At 43.8% G+C, this 26,277-nt stretch overlaps 1 protein-coding gene across 2 annotated transcripts in view; it reads right to left on the reverse strand.

The window, feature by feature from the left end:
• Window positions 1–2,848: 2,848 nt before the first annotated feature.
• Window positions 2,849–26,277, reverse strand: part of GNA13 (G protein subunit alpha 13) — a 41,400-nt gene continuing 17,971 nt past the window's right edge. For both annotated transcript variants that reach the window (XM_019938668.3, XM_073798356.1), the window contains exons 3-4: window positions 13,548–13,598; window positions 2,849–8,382 (exon numbers count right to left, since the gene is read on the reverse strand). In XM_019938668.3, the coding sequence (XP_019794227.1) occupies window positions 7,810–8,382; window positions 13,548–13,598 (624 nt within the window). In that variant the 3' untranslated portion in view covers window positions 2,849–7,809. The remainder of the gene's footprint in view (window positions 8,383–13,547; window positions 13,599–26,277) is intronic.

Below are 26,277 nucleotides of genomic sequence, written 5' to 3' on the forward strand. Positions count from 1 at the left end.
GGCACACGGGGAGCTTAGCAAAAGCATCTGTGTAACAATGTCGGATTCGTGTCACCGTCGAGCAGAAGCATTAAGACGTGAACGTAAATCGCTCTACAGTAAGTGCCCTGGGAGAGGGGTAGGATGGGAGGCGCACACAGAGGAAGAAACTGCTCCAGCCTCGGGGTGGTAGTCATCCCGCCATCCTCCTCAGAGTGAGGCCTTAAAGGGTGAGCAGGACTTGGCCCATGGCCAAGAGAACCAGAGAGGCGAGACGTGGGGAAAACAGCTACCTAGTTCAGCTGGTGTGAAGGAAACTGGAAGGGCAGGCTGGCTGGAGAGGGAGGTTGACGCCTTGAATGTTGGACAGGTGTTTGAACATGATTCTGTTCCATGCACTTTGGAGAGGGCTATGCTGTCCAGTGCACCTGTGTTACACTGACGCTCATTATCGCCATAAAGTTGGGCATCCACCCTTGGTCTGGAATGTCATCCTCCTTTACATTGATTTATAGCATCTTCCCCCAAACTATCACCTGCTGCAGAAATGCGAGGGCAGCCCGGACAACGCTAGCTCGAATGTGGAATTTCATCAGTACTGCTGAGCCCTGGGTGCTGTGACGCTCTTCCTTTTGGGATAAAGTTTCGATATACTCATTCTGGTCTTAAATGAAACCAGTGATTTAAATCTCCAAATCGACCAGCACTGGGATTTTCCACGGAGAATAATAGAAAAAGAAAACAACTCTACTTTTCCTCTCCCGAGGTCAGTGGTGTTTGACCTCGTGGCATCTTAAGAGTTAAGTCTCTCTTCTTCCACGTTTGACGGGGGAGGAAAATCAAGCCCCAAGTCTAGAGCGGCCGTGGACTTAATTACAAAAGAATGATCGACTTTTAAAAAGACTTTGTTGCTTGTTTTCCTATCATGTACCTTCACGGGGAAAAGATAAATCAACACACTCCTCCACTCAGTATAAATGTTCACTCTGGACATAACTTCCCTCTGTATCCTTGGGGCCAGCACAGAAGATTAACCCTCTGCCCTGAAGAGTTACTTTGTATGGAACCCTTGTCTGAGCCCTTTGTCATCTTGGTGGCCTCGGAAAATGGACGCTCGGGAAGTGTAGGTGACAGTGCTCGGCAGATACCCTTTCCTCTAGCTGCGATGCTGTATTCCAGGGGCCCCGCTCACTTCTGAGGGAAAGTTACAATGTGTCTTTTAAAACAATGCCCAAGTCATTCCTTTTCTGAGGATTTGCCAAATTTCCCGTCACCAAACAAACCTCTGGTTTAACCTATGAACTGCGGGTTTCCTGCATTCTCAAGAGACCAAAGGCTCTTTTCTCTTTCAACAACCCACATTGTGGGCAACGGAACAGGTCATTTTGAGAGCATCTCATGCCAAGGCTCTGTGATGGGGCCCAGCACTTCAGTGGACAATAGTTTTTTAGCTGTTTCCGCCGACAAATCAATATTCTCTCGTTCTAACAATAGCCTAAGAAAAGGTTTGTTTTTCTTTTTTTTTTTTTTTGGTAAAGACTTCTTGGTTTCCTTTGGGGGATTCAAATGCAAGTGAGTTTAGTTTCCACTTTAAAAGATCTTAAGTCTAACGAAGGCTAATCTAATGACCTGTTTCCAATCTAGAAATTTGTAGGTATTTGTAGATTTGTAAACATCTCTAAGCCCCAATTTTTCTATCTCAGTTTTTCTTGGGACCAATAGTGAAATCTCACTGTAAAGGTCAGGACTTGGACACAATTTTTATTTTGCCAGAAAGGCCTGGAAGCAACCAGTCCTGGATTACAGCCATCACCACTGAACATTTATTCACACCTGCTTTGCAATTCTGATTGTGGGAAAAGGCCCTTCATTCTGCTTTGGGGAAGAAAAGTACATGCTCAGCTTCCCATAAACGCCACTTAAAGAAAAGGTATAAACATACCAAAAGTTATTCAACAACTTCTAATTCGGCTGAAGTTGCCAAGGGAAAAGACGAGCGACGTGATTTCACGAGAGTGGTAATTTTACCCCTGTGGTCCCCACACACAGAATCCAGTCTGATCACAAGGGAGATACCAGGCTGATCCCAACGGACGGACAACCTACAAAATACCTGACCAGCACTCCTCCTCCTCAAAACAGCCGAGGTCATCAAAAACAAGGAAAGCCTGGGCAACTGTAATAGCTGAGAGGAGCTCAGACAGACAGGACAAATCAGTGTAAGACGGTGTCCTGGAGGGATTCTGGAACAGAAAGGGGCAACAGGGAAAAACTAAGGAAACCTGAATACAGTATGGGCTTAAGGATAAATTACCAATATTGGTTCATTAATTTTGAACCAATATGGTGAATTAGTATGATGCAAGATGTTAATTAGTACGATGCAAGATGGTAAATGGGGAAACTGTTGCCAACAGTGTGGAGTACAGGGAAACTACTATCTTTGCAATTTTTCTGTAAATCATCATCTTAAAGCTTCTTGAAACAAGGAGTGTAACATGTTGGTTTGTTTTTAAAACGCTATTTTGATGACAAAAGACATAGCAGCATTACTCCTGCAGGTGGACAAACCGTGAGCCCAGAGACACCCTAGGGCAATTTCAGCGATTTTAAGAGGAGCAGAGAGAAAAGTGGGGTGTTCCCCATTCCCACATCAAAACAAGTGTTTGGGAACGTTCTTGAAGCCCGCATCTCCGTCTTCAGTGAGGAAACGTTTACAGACTAGTATTAAGTCAAAGTATCGCTGGAGATCTGACAAAAGAGCGATTTCTGTGCTTTCAGTCACTGGGTGAAACCTCTGCTTTCAAATATTAAGTGTCTGCTTTACACTTGACATTTAATCAGATTTAAATAACATCATAGTATGGAATAGTTTATAAATGTTTATTAAACGTCCGTAATTTTTACAAAGCAAATATTAATAGCAAGAGGCAAAATTTTTGCAAAATATGTACAAAAGTAAAAAGCCTGGATGACTAGCAACTCATTTTATCAAATCAAACCATTCTTTCCACTTTCAGACCTCCTGTAGAAATAATTTATTGCCAATCCTGAACTAAAGCACTGACAGAAAAAAAATTTACAACAGTATCAGATAATGTGCTCAGTTCTGGGAAAGTTATAAAAAGATATATGTATAAAAAATCCTAAGCCACAAATACTTTCATACAGAGCTAATACAAATCATGTTTTGTTAGGTACAGTATCTATGAGGTTGTTATGAAATAGACTTTTTGATAAGGCTTCCGTGGCAAATGAGCCCCACCTTTAGACTAGTAAAGCCATTTAAACATTTTGCGATTCTGCTTTCAAGTAAGAGGTAAAGAAAGGGTAAATGGTATCGTCTGTTGCACTGTTACATATACTTTCCAAGAATTAACCCCTACCTGCCCCCTCTGTTTTTTTCCCTAGAGCCATCAAATAGGCATGATTTGAGAACAAATGCAGCCCTTTTACTATGGCAAGAAATACTATAAACGAGCTTTCCAAAGACAAACCCAAATCAGAGAACAGGTAAGTAGCATACTTCTACCATGACCGTCACTGACTGATGATGTAGGCGTACTGGGTCCCTACTTCCATCCATCTGGACATTTTCATTATCAAAGGTAATGTGGTTTTGGAAAGGTCGCAGAATCTCTCATCAACCCAGAAATGACTGCCCTATCATTAACACTTCTTTGTTCCCTACGAGCTCTGGCATTTGAAATCAGATGGTTAGACCTAGATGTCACAAGAATGAACAGAGTTATTTAAATGCTAACTATACATTCAAGTACAGACAGAAGAATGCTAGTGGCACAAACACTGGTACTTCAGATTATGTTAATAATCACTTATCAGCCTAAGGTGAGTATCAACTCAATGGTACTTGAAAAGGCCATAAAGTTCAACTTGTTTAAAATGGTCCGGCTTAGACTTATACTTTAATCTCTCTATAAATTTATTAAGCCCTAACCTCGTACCATAAAATAATGGGTATGTACTATCACTTGCTTTATTTGGAACAGGGGGACATGTACACACCACTCACGTACAAGTCCCTCCCTTCCTCATGTTTACTACACTGAAGAGCCAACCTGTGTCCTATCACTAAAAAAAAGAAAAAAAAAAACAGTACTTTTTGTCCAGCAGCACAAACACATGGACAGATCATCTGTAATTAATGTAACTTTATGTACTGAAATGATGGGAAAGAGAGATAAAGTCAGATTTCCAACTGAAAAAAGACATGCAAGATTTATTCTCGATCCCTCAATTAAAACTAAAAGAAATGAAAAGGTAACAGAGTGACTGTCTCTAGATTTATTAGGGAGTTTATTACAAATGTTTGACTGAGCTTTACAGGCACGATTTCATGGATTCAAACAAGAAATTAAGAGTTAACACTGGTATTTAGCCTTCTCATTACATATACAGAAATAACATTGCTACAAATTGCAATGAAGAGAATCTTGTTTCAAATGGCTTGGTTTGGGGTTTTGTCTAAATGTATCATTATATAATGAAAGCACCAATTTGAGGGTTTCTCAAATAGTGATTTGAGTTTCAGAACATAACAGAACATAACTTGGTAACTTTATTCTTCACATAAATAAGGCATAACACCGGATATGTGTACTAATGCTGAAAATACACTTTACCAAAAGCATAAATACAAGTATTGGGGTATACATTGGAAGTTCAGATTTACTCATTCCCGCTTACAAACAATTCTGGGGCATATGATTTTTGTGAGTCTGAACCAACACTTCTAATCACTTCTGGTATTAAGGGAATCTTCCTTTCTTCTACTTTATACTGACCACTGCCAACAAATGAACAAGGACCTCGCTCGACAACCTCCCTTGGGAGTTTAACCAGAGGACCTTCACCATGTAAAATACACGCCAGTGCAGCTTCAAACCAAACCAAACAGCCAAACCATGTTCACTCCACGATGCCTTCTTTGGTCGCTGCTGTGATCTAGCTGTCAAATGCCATTTCCAGACAATACAATTGAGAAGAAGATTTCAATGCAATATATTTGGCAGCAAGCAATGATACGGGTTATTAAAAATATCTGACAGAGGCATTACATTATTTGGATCTTCAGAAAAACGTCTGACAATACCTCCTCCCTATAAGATAATCAAGGCAAAACTCTGTGCTGTTCTTTGATTTATAAGGCAACTCTGTATACTATAAATTTCTTCAAGATCAGTGAAGACACTTGTGTGACATTTCTTAAGAATTAATAAGCAAGAAGACACTCAGACTTAAGAGGAGAATGTAATAGAGAATTGGGCACATTTTATTCCAAATCATAACCATGAAGACTTAGAAAATCAAACACACTGAACAGCTTTAAATCCAACTTACATTTTTAGAGACTGGGGGGACACTGGCATAGGGCAAAACTATGAGCTCCCTTTCAGCTTTGTCACTGAATCTCATCTCCCTCTTCACACAGTGGTGTTTCAAAAGGGTCTGGTTTTCATGCTGTAGGTATAGGACTCCTTCAAACGGTTTAAAAGTACAGTATATAAAACATGCGGACTAAAGCCTTCAGATTGGAACTTAAAGTTCCACTGAGTGTCTAAACCAGCCTGCCATTAAATGTAAGTAATTTACTGCCTCAAAATATAGGCTAGGTTTTATTTTAAAAGAAAGCTGACTTTGAGACTTCACACACGTCAGGAAAGGAAATCTCAAATGCCCAAAGTAATATCCTATCTATTTGGTGTTTTAACATTTCTCTGTGGTAGTCAAAATGGTGCTTGTCAGGCAGTATTTATGGTTCATGTATTTCAGATCTGAAATATAACTTAACTGAGAGTAACCTTCCTCTTTATACATACACTGGAGTGAAATGATGCTTTGGCCATTCGATAGGACCATTTGCTAAATTTACACACAGACCTTCCACCCAAAGTCTCCACGTTACTGTGCATATACTCAGATACTCCTCGGCCCTGAAATGGTTCTAACTCTGTGGATTAAACAATGCACTCTTTTTGGTAAGAAGCACTATAGATACAGAACTATTCTGATGTGCGTGAACTCTGCTGTACTATGGACGCCTGCATCAGGATGTAGGGCTACATGTCAATAGCTCAGGTGTCAACCAAGACACGAAAACACTGGCAGTTATGGGGGTAATGATGGTGGAGTTTCAAATGCAAGAAAAGTCAGGTACATTGAGAACAATCCCTGGTCAGTTCACTGCAAAGCCCTATTCTTACTAGACAGCAAGACAGACCCAGAGCCACTGTCTTAGAAAGGCTGGGTGATCCAGAATGTTGACCAATCTTTCAAGGACTTTCTAGCCAATAAAATACCTGAGAACACAGTCAGCTATACAGTAAAGTGAAAGATATCACGGTCTTAATCACAATTTTCAGGAAAGGAAGAAAAGCCATCAGACTTTCCAAACTGTCACCAGTCTTGTACATCTGTTTCTCTAATCCAATTCTGACACTACGCATAACCTACAGGGCAGTATTTTTAGTACTGCAAACCAGCCACTCTGATGAGTTCACTATGAATGTATCTGTAATTGCAAAGCTACTTCATGGGTACGTTTTAATTTGGTAAGTGGTGGAGGAGGTCAAATGTAATCACCTTTCAGTATGAACTAAAAAAATTACTACTTATTCTTGAAAGTATCCTTGAAACCTTCAAAATGTACCTCAAGAAAGCTGGAATTTCGTAAACAATGATGTTGCAAACACACACACTCTTTCAGAGACACACCAAGAATGAGTAAGAATCTCAAAAAGAAGTGAATAGTGTGGCAGGAAAATACTGCCCTTGGCAAGCTCCAAAAAACAAAAAAAAGCCCAAAAATGCCACCGTCTGGAGTTGATGGGAACAGACAGGAGAGCGAAAGGACAATGTTTGTGATGGTGCAGCAGTGATCCCACCGTAAGGACCCACATCAGCTGAGACAGGATTTCAAAGTCTGAGAGTAAAACACATAATATTCTTGGGCAAGGGTGTATTTATTTAGGACGTTCTGTTATCAGGTTCTCGCACGTTTTTAGCTGCTGCTATGGCCAGAAGGTTTCCCGTATAGCACACTGATTACATGATATTTAAATATGAAAAGGGCAAATAACATTTCACTCATGACTTTTAATCAAAACACTACAGATGGCATGCGCCTGCCTTGTGCTCCCCTGGACCATTTGTGAGCGTTCATTACCATCAGACCAGAGATCCTCATGTAAACTTTAAACACACCAGAATATTGCCTTCAGAAACCACAGAAATTTAAAAAACAAAACAACTGCTGTGTATATAAGCAATCAGAAAACCGTGAAGGCTGAATCTGGGTGAAGCTACAGAACGCCATTCCTTAGATCACACATTTTCCAGTGGCCCTTTCAAAACAGGTCACCACAAAGCTGGGCACAAGTGTGGCTGCTACCTGCAGGGCGAACAAAAGGTATCTTACTCGTTCTAGAACTGAACATTCTCAACCTCAGGCCTACAAATATTAAGGACACCTTCTATACTTGGCACTACAGGAGAATTCAGTTTGAAAAGTGGAAGAATTTAAAGCCTGAGGGATGCCTTGTCTGAGGTCTGGCAGGAAATGACTCCACTCCAATGGAAGCCGGAGTGAAAGAGATCAAGGCCAAGCCTCAGCAGATATTAGCCCCGTGTTACTCAGCGGCTCTCAGCCACAACCAAAGGCCGCAGAAGAACGACTAAGATTTCCAAGAAGTTAAACACAGAATCAAGATTTTTCTAATTCCTGTTGTAAACTTCTATTTTAAAGAAACAAAACAAACCGAAAACAATCAAAAAGACAAAAAGGTACGAAGACAGCGAGTCTTCTGTACGTCACTGGAGCATGAGCTGCTTGAGGTTGTCGTGAAGGATGGTGTCCTTCACGTCACGGAAGACGAGGCGGATGTTCTCCGTGTTGATGGCTGTGGTGAAGTGGTGGTACAGGGGCTTCTGCTGCTGGTCCCGCCGCTTGTTCCGGAAACACTCCACCAGGAATTTTTGGACGTCTCTTAAGCAGTGGGGATCCCCTTCGAATTCTAAGAAATAGTCTTTGATGCTCACAATTTGCACTTTCTCCTCAAGCAAATCTGTCTTGTTCAAGAAGAGAATTATGGAGACGTTGCTGAAAACCCGGTTATTGACGATGGTTTCAAAAATGTTCAGAGACTCTGTCAGGCGATTGGTCAGACGATCTTCCATAAGCACCTGGTCAAACTCACTTGAGGAAACAAGGAAAAGTATTGATGTCACGCTGTCGAAGCATTCAAACCAACGTTTTCTTTCTGATCTCTGACCACCTACATCAACCATTTTGAAAGGGACATTTTTAATTTCAAAGTCGTACTCGTGAATGCCTTTGGTGGGCCTTCTGGCTAGCAGAATGTCTTGCTGTGATGGAATGTAATCCTGGAAAAGAAAAAAAATCGTTTCCTACTCAGTAATCCAGGAGTAATGAGAATATTTAATGTACTACTAACTGGGCTAGCGAATGGATACGTAAACAAAAGCATCTTTTAAATGACAATCCCCTGGTAACATTAAAGCATCAATGCTATTCTGATTCTCATCATAAAACAGCAAGATACGCTGCAATGTTAGCGTCCGCACTGGTTCGAAATTCGCCGCAAATGAAGGCGCCTATGATTTTTTCAGCCTGCCGGACGACCCGAGTGTCCGTCCACGCGTGACGCCCACCGTGCCAGCAGCCGCCTGCCGCTGCGTGTCCACGGCCACGGTCACGGCTCCTCGCCCCTCCGTCAACAGCGGCGGGGCCCCAAGTCAAGGTTCTCCGCCCCCTGCGGCCCCTGCTCTGCGCCCCTGCCCGCAGCACCGGCAGCTCTCCCCGGGTCGCCTATGTTCTCACTGCTGCAACGCGGCCCCTGCTCTGCGCCCCTGCCTGCAGCACCGGCAGCTCTCCCCGGGTCGCCTATGTTCTCGCTGCTGCAACGCGGCCTCTGCTCTGCACCCTTGACCGAGCTCACTCTGCGGGGCTTCCCAGCTGTTGGCGGGGGGCCGTCTCCGTGGCAGGGCCCCAGCTTTTCTCCTCTGCCGGCACCCGTGCCCGGACACAGCGGTGCCTCGGAGGGAGGGTCTACACCAAGACCCTGGACAGATGGATGGACGTACGGACGGAAGCTGCTGGCCTCCCGAGCCCCTGGCTGTGGCCGACAGTGAGTGCCCCTGGGCGGTGAAACTGGTTCTTTCTTCTCAGCTTAGTATTTTTCCAGAACTTTGATGGAGCTTTTGGACAATACTGAACAGGAAGGCTTTAAATGCTCATCACCAAGGTCACAATTTTTTTAAATCAAGGCAAGGTTTTAAAACAATGCCAACTGTTACTCACAGTGCTGCATTTTATACCTTTCCAAATACTATGATTTTGAAATTTCATTACAGTGTGAATACTTATCTCCTTAAAATAGTGTAGCTAAGAATCAAAAAAAAAAAAAAAACAACAGAAAAAACCCAGCAGTTCTCAGTTGTCTGCAACCCACAGCGATGTATAAAGTGCCCACAGGGCTCTAATGAGACACGCTGGGGCTCGCACGTGTACCCCAGCTCCCGCAGACGCACGCGCACCTGCCTCGTCTGTAAGCAGCACCACCCCGATTCTCTGCCCGGCCCCGGCTTTCGGCTGACGCTTAATCATGAACTGTTTCACATGCTGACACGGTTGTATTTCATTTTAAAAGAGCATAACATACATCAAATGGATCAATGTGCTATCATTTACATAAATATTCCCCTACTAGTGGTCATTTAGGTTGGTTCCAATTTTTTGCTTAATATAAATGCTGCAATTAAAATTCTCATGCACATCCTTCTTTCCCCCCCTTTTGGGCTATTTCCTGAAACTGAATAACCAGGAATAAGATGGTGATGCAGTCAAGGCTTGTGAAGATTTTCATGACTGGGACCTAATGTCCACCTGCTCTCCAGAAAGGTGCGGCCGGTTCACGGCACTCGTGCGTGCCAGCCGCCTCAGAAACAGGCCAGCCCCGAGGGGCAATTTTTAATTTTCTAATTTCATAAAAATAAAAAGTCCTTTATTATTGCCTTAGTTAGGCGCTCAGGGCTAATTCACATAGAGCGCAAACACAGGACGAGGTAATCAAGTGCTCAAGGGTCTGGCAGAGCCACGGGGATTAGGACTGTGGATGCTACAGCCAGCTGCCCACAGACCACCTGGGTGACCTGCGACAAGTCATCACTTAACCTCTCTGCGTCTCAGTTTTCTCACCTGTGAAAAACACAGACAACAGCACCCACGGGGTGCTGTGAGGACTAAACATGGCAAGTGGGTGAAGCGCTTAGGAACCGGGTTCGGCACACAGCCCGTGTGTTACTACTGTCTAGCGGTTCCCACTGTCACCACTGCTGCCAAGAGAGGGAAACCAAGGCAGCAACGGCCCCCCTACCTGTGCACACCTGACAGCCCTCCACGGATGCAGCCTCTTCAGTCCCAACACTCACCGTCTTCGTCCCCAGCCCCGTCCACCAGGACGCTCTCCTGCCCACGTCCTGCCCCGCCCGCACCCCAAGCCTGCCCCTCACGGTGGACCTTCTCCATCACCTCCTACTTTATATCAAATCCCGCTGCTCCTTCTCTGAACCTTCCTCACCTTTTCTTTCCCCCCTTTATTTTCACTGCCCCCGTTTTTTAACATCTCAGCCTGGATTACCATCTTGCCCCTTGGTCCTCCGCACCTCCTGGGTCCACCTCTAAGCCCCCAGAGACCACCCCTCCTGCACCATGCCCTCAGAGCTGGCGGTGAGGCCCCTCCCTGCAGCAGACCAGACCTCGCTGACCCGGCTTCCACGACCCTCCTTATTCCTTGTTTTCCGGAACCGGCAGACTCTGCCCCACCTCGTCAGGCTCCCCAGAGCCCAGCGTGGAGAGCTGCACGAGCCTCACATCCTGAGACCGCCGCATGTCGTCAGCGTGATGCGTGACTGCAACGAACGGCGCATCCAGACCCTGGTGACCGCCTTCCTGAAACCTGTTCTTGTACGTTAGAGCCAAGCACTTCTGTCAGACGGATGTGCCTCCTGACCCCAGGCATGGCCCGCTGTGCGCGTCCCCTCGTCCCCCAGCCGCCCAGGCTCACGTCCTCTCAAGGGCTAGCCCCAGCTTCTCCATCCATGCGCTAACACCATCTTCACCATCAGTCTCATTTAATCGTCCTCTGCTTGTTTTATGTATGTTAGTTTTGTCTCTGACTAGAATGAGTTCCTTAAACATGGAGGTCAAAGAACCAAACAGCTAATGACGAGCAGATATTACAACTGCAAGGCACCAACCTGAACACCTCACTGGGCGCCACGGATTGAACTGCGTTCCGGCACCGTCCCCGCACACCCCGCCTGCGTTCATGTGCTGAAGCCCTAACCCTCAGTGTGACTGTCTCTGGGGACAGGGCTTTTAGGAGGCGACCACGGTTAAATGAAGTCATATGGGTGGTGCCCTAATCAGGTAAGTGTTGGTGGCCTTAAAAAGAAGAGGCCATACACTTCTTGCACGTGTGTGTGCTGACCAAAGGGCACGTCAAGGCACAGCGAGAAGGCCACAGCCTACAAGTCAGGAAGAGTCCTCACGAGAAACCGACCATGCTAGCAACTTGACCTTGGACTTCTAGCTTCAAAAACTACAAGAAATAAAGGTCTGTTATTCAAGCCACCCAGCATGTGGTATTTCGTCATGGCAGCCTGAGCAGACTTTTGAGACATGGGGTTTATTTCACGTAATCGCCCCCGAGCCCGACGGGGATGGTTCTCTTACTATGCCTATGATGTGGATGAAGAAACTAACGTCTAGAGATGCCTAAGGTCACACAGCCAGTCTGCGATGGAACTGGGATTGGAACTCTGGTGGTCTGGCTGCAGAGCCCTGTCCTTGACCCCTGTGGTTCCATCTCCCAGAGGGCCATGGGGCTTGGCACACAGCGGGGATTCAACGGTCCTAGAACTTCAGTCAGAGATGGCGAAGCAAACGCAATCCCGTGACCTGTCTGATGTGCACAGAGTGGGCGGCCAGTCTGCAGCACACCCACATTGATTCTCCTCGCCTTTACAACTACCTACTGATCACAAAAACACTTTTTTGTTTTTATTCCAGATGTGGCCTCAAAACTGTTCTCAGCGTAAGCCTCTAAGCAGCCAGTACGAACTGACGGGGGCTGGCTCTGAGTCACTCGCTCCGACGCTATTTGTTGAGCGCCTACGAGGCACCAGGCACTGTCACCGGGCAGCAAGGACTCAGCCCTTCACAACCAAGACCCGAGGTCCTTGCCCTCAGGGAAAGAGGTGGGGGAAAGACCAGCAAAACCTGTAAGTGAAGAGACCAACTGTAACAAGAACAATCGAGCCTGAGAAGAGCCAGTGCTGACGCTGAAGACAGCGGAGGGGACCCACCTCGAATGGCTGCTCAAGGAAGGCCTGTCCGAAAAGGCAGACTGAGAAGAACGGGGCGAATGCGCACTACTGGGATCAGAAAACGTGAAATAACTCTTAGAGGATTAGTTTACCTACTAAAGCTTCTCTCCATTGGGCTTATACGGAACTTTTTTTTAAGGCTTATTGCAATCTGACCACACGGAAAAGTGACAATGAAACAAGTCTTAATACAAAGTCTCACTGATGTGGATTGAGTGAACAGAAACAGACAAATACAGAGACCCTAACTTCTAGAGCACCTGTGTCTACGAAACAGGTGGGAGAAACACATACTGACTGAACGGCAGACAAGTGCAATTTAGCAAAATATAAAAAAATAAGGGAAAATGCAAAACTTAGCGTTCTAGACACACATATGGTACTTTCCTACTTGCAATAGGTTTCATTTTGTGCTTTCCTTCTGTTTTATTTTTAAAGTTGAACATCTCAAAGAACCCATAAAACCACATTAAACTTTACAACAGAAATCTGGTTTAAGAGGCGGCATACGAAGCTATCCTCAATTGAATGGGTCACCACTGACGCTAGGGCAATGGTTTTCGAGCATTTTCTAAGCAGCACAAAGCTTCCTTCCAGTGAAATCTCTGCACAAGTCCAACACAGAGAGCGGCCAGCACCAGCCCTCGCCAGTCGGCCACGGCCTCAAGGACGCACTACAGGACAGTCTGATGGTCCAGCTCCTTTGCAAGGGCGACTCCTCCCACATCACGGCCTTGAGAATCCAGCCTCCTACGCTCCACCCCAACACACGGGGGGTCCTGGACTGGAAAATAACGTTTGCTGAAAAGTTCTGAAATCAATCAGCCCACCGCGTTCTTTCGGTTTCCACTTACAGAAAGGCAAAAGACACTGACGTAGGCTAGTTAATGTGCCACCTCATTTTCAAGCATAAACTTCTTTCCATAAAGAGTTTTACTTTCACAAAATAGTGGACAGGGCATTCCTCAAGGAACTGGCAGAGGTCAGGACAGGAGAGGGAGAAAACATGAAGCAGGAACAGTCGGCATACTGCCACTAGGAAAAAGGATACCGCTTAATACATCATTTTTCTAAGTTTCCTTATCCTAACTACTGCCTTCAAATGGCAATAAACACAAACATTCAGTCTGAAAACTTACTGGTTCTCCAAGTTTATCCAAGTTATCCAGGAAATATTTTACAGATTCACCCTGAAAACAAGAAGAAAATAAATAGTTATTAGGGCTTAGGGATGGAAGACTTTGCTACAGCAGTTTATATTAAACTGTCTGGTTGTACACTTAATCCAAATCCAAACATACTTTGTTTAGTCACCAATTTCAGACTGAGCAGCTAACCCCCCTGAAGACACATAAAGTGTCTGCCTCTGTCAAAGTGCTGCAGCCTGGCGAGGCTCACAGAGTCCTTACAGAAGCCATTCCCCAAGCACTCATCCATTCGGACAGGATCGCATGTACGTGTTCCGATATATCTGTGTATCCAAAGGGAAGATGTAATTAAAAGGTGAAAACTGCTTTTGCGATACACATACAACTACAAGTCAGGTGGGATTATTTCTGTCTACATTTTTCAATCACGTTTATATCAAAAGCGAAGCAGGGATGAGGTGAGAACACCTAACAGGCAAGCGCCTAGACGGACACGCCTTTTTGCTCCTGAACCCTGAATAATGCTGCAGGCTTCACCTCTCTTCCCTACCTAAGTGATCAGTCTACTCTCTCTGAGCCCAGACTTCTATCAGACCTCAGGCAATTTCCAACATCTAAAGTGCATGAGAACACATTCCTAAGAGGAAATACTCGAACAAAGGACCGGCGGGGCTGTGTCTTGGAGTCTCCCAGGGTCCTCCCTGTCCTGCTGGGTTTCTACCGGCGCAGCACCTGTCCTGCCCGAGCTCCAGAAGGCAGTGCTTCTTTCACACAGAAGAGAATTCCCTGAAGACCTTGTCTGACTGCAGGTTCTGAGGGGGCATCTGAGGGGACAGGGGCGGGCACGTAATTCCTGCAATTCAGGTGATTTCTGGGACCACAGTTTGAGTCACGAGGCCTTAAAGCGGCAGTTCTCAAGATTTGAGACTCTGGATCCCTTCATACGTCTTAAAATTCTTCAGGATCCCGAAAAGACGTTGTTTAAGTGGGTTATGGTTACCAGTACTTACCATGTTAGAAAGTAAAACTGAGACACTCTAACAAATATTTATTAATTCATTTAAAAATATCAATAATAAACCCATTCACGTTAACATATTTTAGTGTAGCTTCATAAAAGCCAGGGAGACACTTCTGCTTCTGCATCTGAACTGCTACTACAGGTCGTTTCCGCTGTAGCATATGAAGATCTGGCCTCACAAAGAATGCTGATTGGAAAAGGGAGCATTTTGATAACCTTTGTAACTGTAGATATTTTTGTTTCTACACCAGAATTTGACAAACGGTAGTTTCTTGAAAGTGACGTCCCTGTGGAATGGAAAGCCTACGGATGAACTTTCTGCACTTTTGTTACAGACACTAAAATTCACTGGTCTATCTTGTACTTTGAATGGGTCTTTCACCCACCCACAATTTTGTAACACCAAGCGCTGATCACATGGAACATGGTGGGCAATTAAGTATACAGCTCTTCCAAATGTCGGCATGTTTCATGACATAATATTAAGAAAATCATATTCATTAACATCATAATGATCTCATAAGAAGCCTTAAGGCTTGGGAAGTTGACAACCTCACAGTGGTGGGCAGATACAAGTTTTCCTAAATTCTGATTTTCACTTGAAAGCTCAAATTTTATCAATGGCAACAAATACTGTTACTTTCCTTGAACTGGCAGGCTAAACTTCATTCATTTTCTAAAACAATGCCTGTCAAATGCCCAAGTCTGAGTAAGTTGATTGTTTCTTTCAAGTAGAAATGGTGTTCCACGAAAAATACAGTTAGCTCAGCTCACGTCACCACCAGTCACAAAAGTACTTTCCCTGGAGACCACAGTCCTGCTGCAGGAGCGTTTGCAGGGTGCCGCCCAAGCCGGCATGCGGCGCAGTACAGAGCTGCTGAGACTGACCTAGAACAGCTTTCACTGCTTCATCAAGGATCTCTTCAGTGAACCTGGTGTGTGTGTCTTGAACTGCAGATGTAGAGCGGTGATGAATACACCAACTAGTAGTGTGTTTGGGGCTGATACCCCATCTGCGCTCAGGCACTGGCTGGCAACTGCAGCCCTGCTGTTCTGTTCTATCGGTGCGAGTGTCAGCTTAATGAAGGGAAAGAACATCTTAAGTGACACCCTCAAGAGTGCTGAACATGAAGACTCCTTTTAAAGGGTTTCTGGGATCCCCAGTGGTCCACGGACCGCACTTGAGAACTGCTGCCTTAAAGCACATGGTGGCGAGCGCGTACACGGGCATGTGCTTGTGGTGGGCACGGGGGGAAGGGGGGGTGGGGAGGCCTGGCTGCGATCTCCTGGTGACTGCGAAGGAGCAGCGGCAGATGAGTCTGCCTTCTTCTGGACCTGGAACATTCGTACAGTGTTTATAGCACCTAAAGATGATTTTTAAGAGAAGGGAAAAGAAAAAGCTTCCAAAAAATTCATTCTGGGGTAATGAAGAGATTATTTGGTCAAGCCTGTACAGGTACTTCGCATTATTTCATCCATTTTAATGAAAAACATAATATTTTTGGTTTTATGATGGACAACATATATAGGCCAAAGGGAATTTGGGCTTAATCTTTAAATAACATCAATATTTACTTATTGAGTTGTCTGTACAACCCAAATGAGGCTATATATTTAAAGTACTTTAAAAAGTAAAATTCAAACGAATATTACCAATCCTGTTACACTGAAGTATACACGGTAGAGTCTCTTGGACAAATGTGATAAAAAGTAGTCACTGTGTTTCTGTATGAGTAAGACTTACAGAACTGTTACCCTTTCAGTAATGTGCATATTGAATACTTACATAATGTTAAATACCTTAAATGAAATTCAGAACATTTCAGAAAGGTGTTTTTTTTGTTTTGGTTTTGGTTTTTTTTTGCGGTACGCGGGCCTCTCACTGCTGTGGCCTCTCCCGTTGCGGAGCACAGGCTCCGGACGCACAGGCTCAGCGGCCATGGCTCACGGGCCCAGCTGCTCCGCAGCACGTAGGATCCTCCCGGACCGGGGCACGAACCCGTGTCCCCTGCATCGGCAGGCGGACTCCCAACCACTGCGCCACCAGGGAAGCCCCAAAAAGGTGTTTTTTGACTGGTGTTATATGTTGCATTAATTGACTTTCCTTGATTTTAGAATTAGTAAAATTCACTGTAGAAAACTTGAAAATTAGAAAAAGGAACAAAGAAGGAAAGAGGCAATAATCATTAATTCCATCGTTCAGAAACAACTACAGTTAACGCTTGAAGAGATTGCCTTCCAATCACTTTTTGTATATTTAACACTGCTGAAATAATATAGACAACTCTGCATCCTTATTTTTCACTTACGTAACTGTAAGTACATTTTAATGGTCAAAATAATTCCCAGTATTTATATGCTAAAAAGTTAACTAAAACCGCTAATCTAATGTTGGATATTTGAGTTATTTCCACCTTTTAAATAAGGTTTTAATATTTTAAAAATAAATAATGTTGTGTAAACAGCTTTATGCGCTCTTGAATTACATTCTTAGTGATCTCAGAAGAATTACTAAGGCAAAGAGATCCAACGTTTTTAATACGCCTACTACTCACTGACACACAGGTCCTATTGATTCTCTCCTACACAACAGCTACAACACTGAGTATATGAATAGTGAAACTATGAGGACGAAAAATAAGCCAAGATCACAGGAGAGTGTCTTACAGATGCTTCTGTAATAAGCTAGAATGCGGACTCGCAGCGGCCCCACACTGTGCGGGCTGCTGCTCATCACTTTGGGACCCCAGAGCAAAGGAGCTCTGTGTGAAAGAGAAAATAACACGTTCCATATCCAAACTGACAATGAAGGTTCAACTACACAAAAATTTACTTCAATTAATATTGCTGTTTAACTAATGGTCAAATAAACGAAGGTTAAAGTAACCCTAAGATGAACATATTATGGAAAGCAGCAAGCCTTTCCCCCTTTAAGAGCTAAACGCTTACACCGAACCCACCATTTCTGAGGGTGTTGGGAAACTGGTATACTCATGCTAGCGACCTTGCAAATTCACACAAACTGTTTAGAGAGTACGAGCAGTATAAAGCTTTTCACGAACTTTTGCATATTCTAAGGAATTTACTGAACATAACACGACGCAAACAAAACGATATTTTCCTTGGCGCTGCCCACAACAGCAAGATCTGGACGTTTATTTCCCGCTTATCACGGGAATGAGTTAATAAATTTTGGCACACTAACGTAACAACATAGTGTAAGTCATCAGGTAACAATTATTTCGATACAATCGCTACATACGAAATATGTATGCCGTTAAGAGCTCAATTAAAGCAGGGGCTGACACAGCTAAGCTCCGCAACCCCTCACCCGACCCACACGCTGCTCGTATGCTCACCCCTACACCCACCTGGCAGCAAAACCTGACCTCAAGCGGCTGAGGCTCCTCCTATAGTCTTTATTTCTCCTACTTAGTGAAACTGTTCAAATGTTTTGCTGCAAAAGAAGTGTGGAGGGACTTCCCTGCTGGTCCAGTGGTAAAGAATCCGCCTTGCAATGAATGCAGGGGACGCGGGTTCGATCCCTAGTCGGGAACTAAGATCCCACATGCCGCGGGGCAACTAAGCCCGCGTGCCAGAACTACTGAGCTCGCGTGCCTCAACTAGAGCCTGTGTGCCGCAAACTACAGGGCCCACGCACCCTGGAACCCACGCACCACAGATACAGAGCCCAGGCGCCATGGAGTCTGTGCAGCACAGCTAGAGAGAAGCCCGCGCACCGCAACGAAGAGCCCACGCACCGCAATGAAAGATCCCACATGCCGCAACTAAGACCCGACGCAGCCAAAAAATTATAATAGAAAGTAATAATAAGTAAATAAATAGAAAAACAAAAGAAGTGTGGAGATTACGTAATAAACAGTACATGCATTATATTATCTATTTGTAATCCAAAAAATTCTTAATGCCATTAATAAATGTGGACTCGGGGATTTATGATAAGAATAGTTCTGCATTACATATGCTTTGATTTTCGCTATTTAAAATATGGACAAGGTAACTTTGCACTTCTGTGAGTGACTATATTCTCTTTTCAAAAAAGGAAAAAAGGAAAAATCATCCCTATTTGTTCTTCTCTTGGTATTACAATACAAATATAAAAAAGTATTTAGAAAGTTCTTTTCACTGAAGCTTCCTGATTTAACTGCATTCCCTAAGAGGGAATCTTAGATCTTTGGGGTTCAAATTATTACATACCTTTGTTTATTAGGAATTCATCATCTCACCAAAATCAAATAATATAACACAAATATGCACGTGCTCCTGTTATTAAGTTTCAGCTTCTACTGAAGAAAGTTTCATCAGTGTATTTACAAAGTCCTTTGTGCACTTGAGACTGTATAAAATCTAAATAAAAACATTTTAATACATTTCACACATTTAAATGCGTGGATTATCCCTAATACTTTAAGTCCTAAATAAAGTCCCCTTTGCCTTCTCCCCCATCACCCGGCCAGGACTCAAGGATTATAAATGCTTTAAAATATTATTCCTAAGAAAAACACATTTTGGTTTAAAATAACTCCTCAAAAAAAAGCTATTTACATCATAGGTGATACTACTAATCCTTGCATTAGTGAGAAAACTGAAAGTGGGAGACATAAGAATAATCTTAATCATCTTTTAATGCACGTGGTGGTAACTCTTACTGTTAAGAGATGAAGTTTAGCCAAATGAACCTATTCTGAAACAAAACAGTTTTAAACACACGCATGCAAACGCACACGTGCATATGCGAACACACACATGCTATAAAAGGATGAATACTTTTCTGAATTAGGTAATTTAAGGGAAATTTCTTTTTTTTTTTTTTTTTGCTGTACGCGGGCCTCTCACTGTCGTGGCCTCTCCCGTTGCGGAGCACAGGCTCCGGACGCACAGGCTCAGCAGCCATGGCTCACGGGCCCGGCCTCTCCGCGGCATGTGGGATTTTCCCGGACCGGGGCACAAACCCGTGTCCCCTGCATCGGCAGGCGGACTCTCAACCACTGCGCCACCAGGGAAGCCCTAAGGGAAATTTCTTACAGTAGCTTTAAAGACATTTTACTGGGAAAAAAAAAAAAAGAGAGAGAGAGAGAGAGAGAGAGAGAAATCTTTCACAACCTCAAAAAACAAAAAACCCCCACCAAACTAAAAAATACAAAATGTGTGTTATTTGCAACTGAACCATGAAGGACATAGAAAGTGAATAACGGCATCTCTGTTCTCAGTAACCGAGAGCTTCTGCCCTGGCCTTTTGTCTGAGCGTTAGGCCCTCATGCAAATCGGATACCTCGCTCAGGGCCTGGCACCTGGCGGCCTGGCTCCCTCCTCCCCAAGTGTCCGGTGAACGAAGTGTGACTAACCAGGGGGTGATTCCCCTCAAATCCTTTTCCCTAACCGGTTCAGAGGTGATCGGAAGTCTTCTGGTTGTCTAATATTAACACTAAATCTAGTCCTTTCCCTAACACTGAGCCATCTGCAAGTCTCTAGACTTGTCTGGGCCTCAATTTAACCGTCAGTAAAACGAGGAAGTCGCGTGGTTCAATGCATAATCACCAGAGCTCTGTCTGCCCTAGGCAACAATTTCAGTTTGTACAATTGATTTAAATTTAAGTTCTTCTTTCCTTTATCTACGTGCCTGTTACCCTTAAAGTCACTTTTGTTGTGACTCATTATTCAGGTTGTGTTGCTTAGTCTCCTGGCTAACACAGAAGTAAACAATTTCATGTATCAGGCAAGAAAGACCACGGGTTTAAGACTCACTCTTTGTTGGTTATGACTTGAGAGCTATTGTAACTCTCCACAGTATGATTTATGTTACGGAAGGGAATTTTTAATAAAATTCCAAAGAAAAGCCATTTCGCACTTACGACTTTTTAAGTTTCAGATGTTTTAGGTCATCCCTTAGTTCTTTTTCTCTGTTTGAAATGCTGAGATAACTTTCTAGTTACCGAAGCAAGGCTGAAGCGTCCGCAGTGGCGCGGCACTCCTGAAGTTTCCGTACTTCCTTAACCTGTGGATGTTTGGGTTCTGCCTAAACAAGGGCAGAGCAGCCAGTGGGCCTGGGTTCTACTCGCAAGACAGGCTCTGCTACTGACAAAGCCAGGGAACCCTGGTGAAGTTAACTCAAGGACAAAATAAAATGACATGATATTAATTTGTGTCAGCTTTGCAGAGCTGAGCCTAAACTAGGAATGGCTTCAATGTCGTCCCCATTTACAAGAGTCATGTGTTAGAAAGACTGTCTTTGCTTGCAGAGACAAAACGGGTCAGGGACCCTGAGTTTGAAGGTAACAGAAGAGCTGAGAACACAAATTAGAAAATAACTTCTATTAAACAAATGTGTAATTATAGGGATACCTGGCAGTTTATTGGCCCAGTTATCAAACAAGTGACAGATTTATTCAGCACCCTCTTGTGCACGGCTAAAATATATACAGGACAGGATTTAGAATGTACTACTTTAAAAGGATGTGGAGGGGCTGCCCTGGTGGCGCAGTGGTTAAGAATCCGCCTGCCAGTGCAGGGGACACGGGTTCGAGCCCTGGACCGAGAAGATCCCACATGCCGCGGAGCAACTAAGCCCGTGAGCCACAACTACTGAGCCTGAGCTCTAGAGCCTGCGAGCCACAACTACTGAGCCTGCGTGCCACAACTACTGAAGCCCTTGCGCCTAGAGCCTGTGCTCCGCAACAAGAGAAGCCACCGCAATGAGAAGCCTGCGCACCACAACGAAGGGTAGCCCGCGCTCGCCGCAACTAGAGAAAGCCCGTGCGCAGCAACAAAGACCCAAAGCAGCCAAAAATAAATAAATTAATTTAAAATAAAAAGGATGTGGAATTTCAGCTAGATAGCCAAAGAATACACAAGAAGAAATTATCTGCTTTTTAAGAAGAATATACTCATTTACTAGCAGCTTTATAGCAACAGGAAGGGGACAACTCTACTTAAACAATATAGGTACAATCTAGAGGAGATTTTAACTTCAAAGTCTTATTTAAATTTCTAAGGTCTATAGAGATAAGGATCAACTTCAGATATTTTAAAAGCAAGGCATACATATTCTAGAAAGCAGTTTGGTAATCTGTAACAGGGGCTGTAGAAACGGCCCAGGCCCTAGAGCTGCGGGAGTAGCACAGGAGCGGAGCGGATGCCACTGCGGCAGAGGGGGAGCCACTGGGGCGCTCCCTTCTTGTGTTTCATATATTCTAGCCCAGGGTCCTCCAACCATGACCTGTAGGCCAGACCCAGCCCACTGTCTGTGTTTGTGTGGCCCATCTAAGGAGTTTGGGAAAAAAAAAAATTAAAAGACTACTTCATGATATCTGAAAATGATATGAAATTCAAATTTCAGTGTCCATAAATAACACCGCATCGGAGCACAGCCGTGCTCATCGGTTTATGTCCTTACTGTCTACAGCTGCTTCCTGGCCGCCGCCAGGAGAGCAGTCGTGACAGGCCACGCGTGGTGCTCTTCACTCTGCACCACGAACTGCACGGACGCAGTCATAACGTGAAAATGTTTCAAGTGTCATCAGTAGTGCAATACCACGACTTTTTTTTTTTTATTATTACTAGTGCACGTCCAGCAAAACAAGCAGAAAAGAAGAGGACTTTCTGTGTCGCGCTTTCAAGGCACAATGGAATGTGGATCATTTTGATATCAAATGAGATGGCAAAGCCCCGTGTTTATTATGCAATGACCCTACAACTGCGCTAAAAGTACACACGGACACCAACACTACCAGACAAGCACTCTGCAAAATAATCCCAACTCCTACAGAAAAGCAATAGTCAGAAAAATTACAAAATTTTAAATGGAATAGCTCATCACAGAATTTCTTCACAAGAGGGAAAAAACGAAAATGAGACGGCAGCTGATAGCTGACAAGTTTCCAAGGAGTTCGCATTTGTTAGCCAAGCAAGGACTGCCACGGACTGCTCAGCGGTTGTGTACTCAAGGGATCAATGCCAAGGGTGAAGTGACTGAAGAATAAGCCTGTGTGAATAGGCTGTGTGGAAGAACTACAGATGAGGATATTGTCAAGGAAGCTGAGCAAACACTAGATCAGCACAACCTGAATTGGGACGTGTACTACAACTGACGGTGGTAAAACTGTGTGGAGAAGAAAAAGGACACATTTACAAAGACTGTGAAGATGGTTACATCATGTACTCTTCACCAGCAGGGACTCTGTAGGAAATACATTAAATCTATATTGTTACTGAACCAGTATTGTTAACGACGAATTTAATTCACTCTCATGGACTTGACCATCACCAGTTCCGTGAATTTCTGTCAGAAACAGAAGCTGAATATGCTGATTTGCCCTATTACACCAGTTCCATGTCTTGGCAGAGGTAAGTTTTTACTGAGATTTTTTGAACTAATGGATGAAATCGAATTTTTTCTGAACAAGAACCACCTTCAACCACTAATGCAGAACACTGAATGGCTTTTCAAAATCAGCTTTAGGGAAGACTTGGTTACATTTCATAATGAATTCAATCCAAAACTAAAAGGCAAAACAGTTTTTTGCAAACTTTATACTGTGGTAAAATCATGTTCATAATTAGTGTTACTGGAATCATAAGCAATGTCCAACTGCTTTATACCCTTTCTTTGCTGTCAAGTTAAAACAGTAGGCCTCCATTCTCATGCAAATGTGCAGCAGATATACATTTCTAAAGTCAAACTACAGTTCCAGCAACATCTTTCAGACCGTAATACAAGTGTAAAAAAAAATCCATACTTCAAAACCCATTTAACTGTGCAACGACTGGAAATGGTAAACCTGCAATGTAAATGACATGCCCAGAGGCAAACACCAGGAACAAGCTAACAGAATTCTCTAAATGTCTTCCAAGCAAAGTCTATGCTCAATTAAAACCAGATGCTTGGGTTTCCCTGGTGGCACAGTGGCTAAGAATACACCTGCCAATGTAGGGGGCACGGGTTTGAGCCCTGGTCCGGGAAGATCCCATATGCCACGGAGCAACAAAGCCCCGTGCGCCACAACTACTGAGCCTGCGCTCTAGAGCCCTCGAGCCACAACTACTGGGCCCACGTGCCACAACTACTGAAGCCTGCACGCCTAGAGCCTATGCTCCGCAACAGGAGAAGCCACTGCAATGAGAAGCCCACGCACTGCAACGAAGAGTAGCCCCCGCTCGCCGCAACTAGAGAAAGCCTGCGCGCAGCAACGAAGACCCAACACAGCCAAAAATAAATAAATAAAAAAAATAAAAATTAAAAACAAAACAAAAAAACTCCCCCAAATGCTCACTTGGCAGTACCCATCTGTGTGCAAAGACACTTCCAAGGGCGGAACGTGTAAAATCATTAAGGGATGAACATTTGCACCTGACTGTGATAACAGGGAACACCAAAACCCTGAACCCTACTTAAGCAAAATGTTATCCCCTTCCAAAAGAATCCAATTCTTCTCATTAGTAAACCTATACTACAAAAAACCGTAGGCAACTTTATTATGTTCTGAATTGCGTCAATAAAAACATCTGTGCAAACCTGAGCTCTCTCCTGTTACACTGATTTTGTCTCCTGGCATGTGACGTCTAAGGTATCACACCACCGGGCCCTTTACAGAAAGCCTCTGACTCCTGCGCTAGCCAAGCGCTTCTTAATCTTGGCAGTGCCTCAGAACCACCTAACGTGCTCCTTAGAGACAAAGACCCCCAGGCCCACCACAACTCCACCAAACCAAACTTTTCCGAAGGCCCACGAGACATGGTTCTGAGGGGCCGGCTCCAGCATCAGCTCAGATCTGCACAGACAGCAGATTTTATTCAAAACTGGATTTTATATTAATTTTACCTTTTGATACTGATTATATCAAATCACCTAGGGTTTTTATTAAAAGCTTTGTAAAAATGCCAAGAATATTAAGAATCCAGATCAGAAACTTATTTAGCTTCTTCATCTTATTACAAAAGTAGGTTTCAAGCAATATTTACTTGAGTTCAACTAGGTCTCACATGAAAAGCATCAGGCCTCCATTTGACATATTTGAATTGTGACATAAACAGCAGAATTAAGTCTAGAAATAGCTTTCTTTCTCTCTCTCTCTTTTTTTTTTTGTGGTACACGGGCCTCTCACCGCCGTGGCCTCTCCCGTTGCGGAGCAGAGGCTCCGGATGCGCAGGCTCAGCGGCCATGGCTCACAGGCCCAGCCACTCCGCGGCACGTGGGATCCTCCCGGACCGGGGCACGAACCCACGTCCCCTGCATCGGCAGGCAGACTCTCAACCACTGCGCCACCAGGGAAGCCCTCTTTCTCTTTTTTAAAAACTGATTTGGTGATTCAGACACACTTTATTTCCTGTGTTACTACAGTTCTAGCAGCCTTCCTCTCCATATTCCTAGAGCCCATTTTCAAATGTCCAACAGCCTTCAAAACTTAACTCCCAGAGATTTTTGTGGTTAAAAATTAATGCACCTGGTACTCTAGCTGTAACACTGTTAAGCAGCTAAAAAAAAGCATAAATGAGAACAAGTATTAGAACTGCTACTTATATTTTAGCAATAGGACCCTAATGAACTTAAAACCTCAATTAAACTTATAAAATTATTTTGCTTCTGCAACAGACACTGAAACTTTGCATGACAGGTAAATAAAGCAATGCAAAGTGTTTAATAAGGAGCACTATCTTTTTACCTGGTAAACGGGTGAAAATCACACTGTGGAATGAAAAAAGAGGTAACAGAATTCCATCAAATGCAAACTATAAGTAATGCAGTGGATTTCAGTTTGCTACTAAAATGAACTACTGTTGCTTAATCTTGTAAAATGTCTGGAATTTAATTGCAGGCTTATTAGCTATGTCTATAAATGGCAGAAAATCCACTGTGAAGAAATAAGTCAATTAGAAAGAAAGAAGTGAATTAAAAAGCATCCCGGGCTTCCCTGGTGGCACAGTGGTTAAGAATCCACCTGCCAATGCAGGGGACACGGGTTCGAGCCCTGGTCCGGGAAGATCCCATGAGCCGCAGACCAACTAAGCCCGTGCACCACAACTACTGAGCCTGCGCTCTAGAGCCCGCTAGTCACAACTACAGAAACCTACACACCTAGAGCCTGTGCTCTGCAACAAGAGAAGCCACCGCAATGAGAAACCTGCACAGCACAACGAAGAGTAGACCCCACTCGCCGCAACTAGAGAAAGCCCGTGCGCAGCAACGAAGACCCAACGCAGCCAAAAGAAAAAAAAGCATCCCATTTTTATGTGTGGAGGCCCTTTTAGTTATGAGATTAGTATCACCTAAAATAGTTTTTTAAGAGTAAACATATTTCTTGAGAGTACAAGAAATATTAAAATTCAAAGAAACTCTATATTACCAAGACAATTAAGCAGTGAGAAATTTTCTTTTGAAATCTAAGTATACATGTGATTCTGAAAATGATGGCATAACTCGAAGTTAATATCCAGTTTCTCTTTATATAGAGAAGCAACCACTAGCCAAGTACTACAAACAACAAACACTTCCTGAAGTACTAGTAAACTACAGAACAGAGGTCTGTGTTCTAAAATAGCTAAATGCAACGGTTTAAAGTGGTTCACACCCTTGCCATGCACTTTAAGTCCTTCCATTTGCAAGTTTGGAATATTCAAAGAGGAAAAGGAATCAAGACATAAAATTACAAATCTGTTTACTCTTTAAACTGGTTACAACTGTGA

The sequence above is a fragment of the Tursiops truncatus genome, chromosome 20 (genome assembly GCF_011762595.2).
Source record: "Tursiops truncatus isolate mTurTru1 chromosome 20, mTurTru1.mat.Y, whole genome shotgun sequence".
NCBI classification, from domain to species: Eukaryota; Metazoa; Chordata; class Mammalia; order Artiodactyla; family Delphinidae; genus Tursiops; species Tursiops truncatus.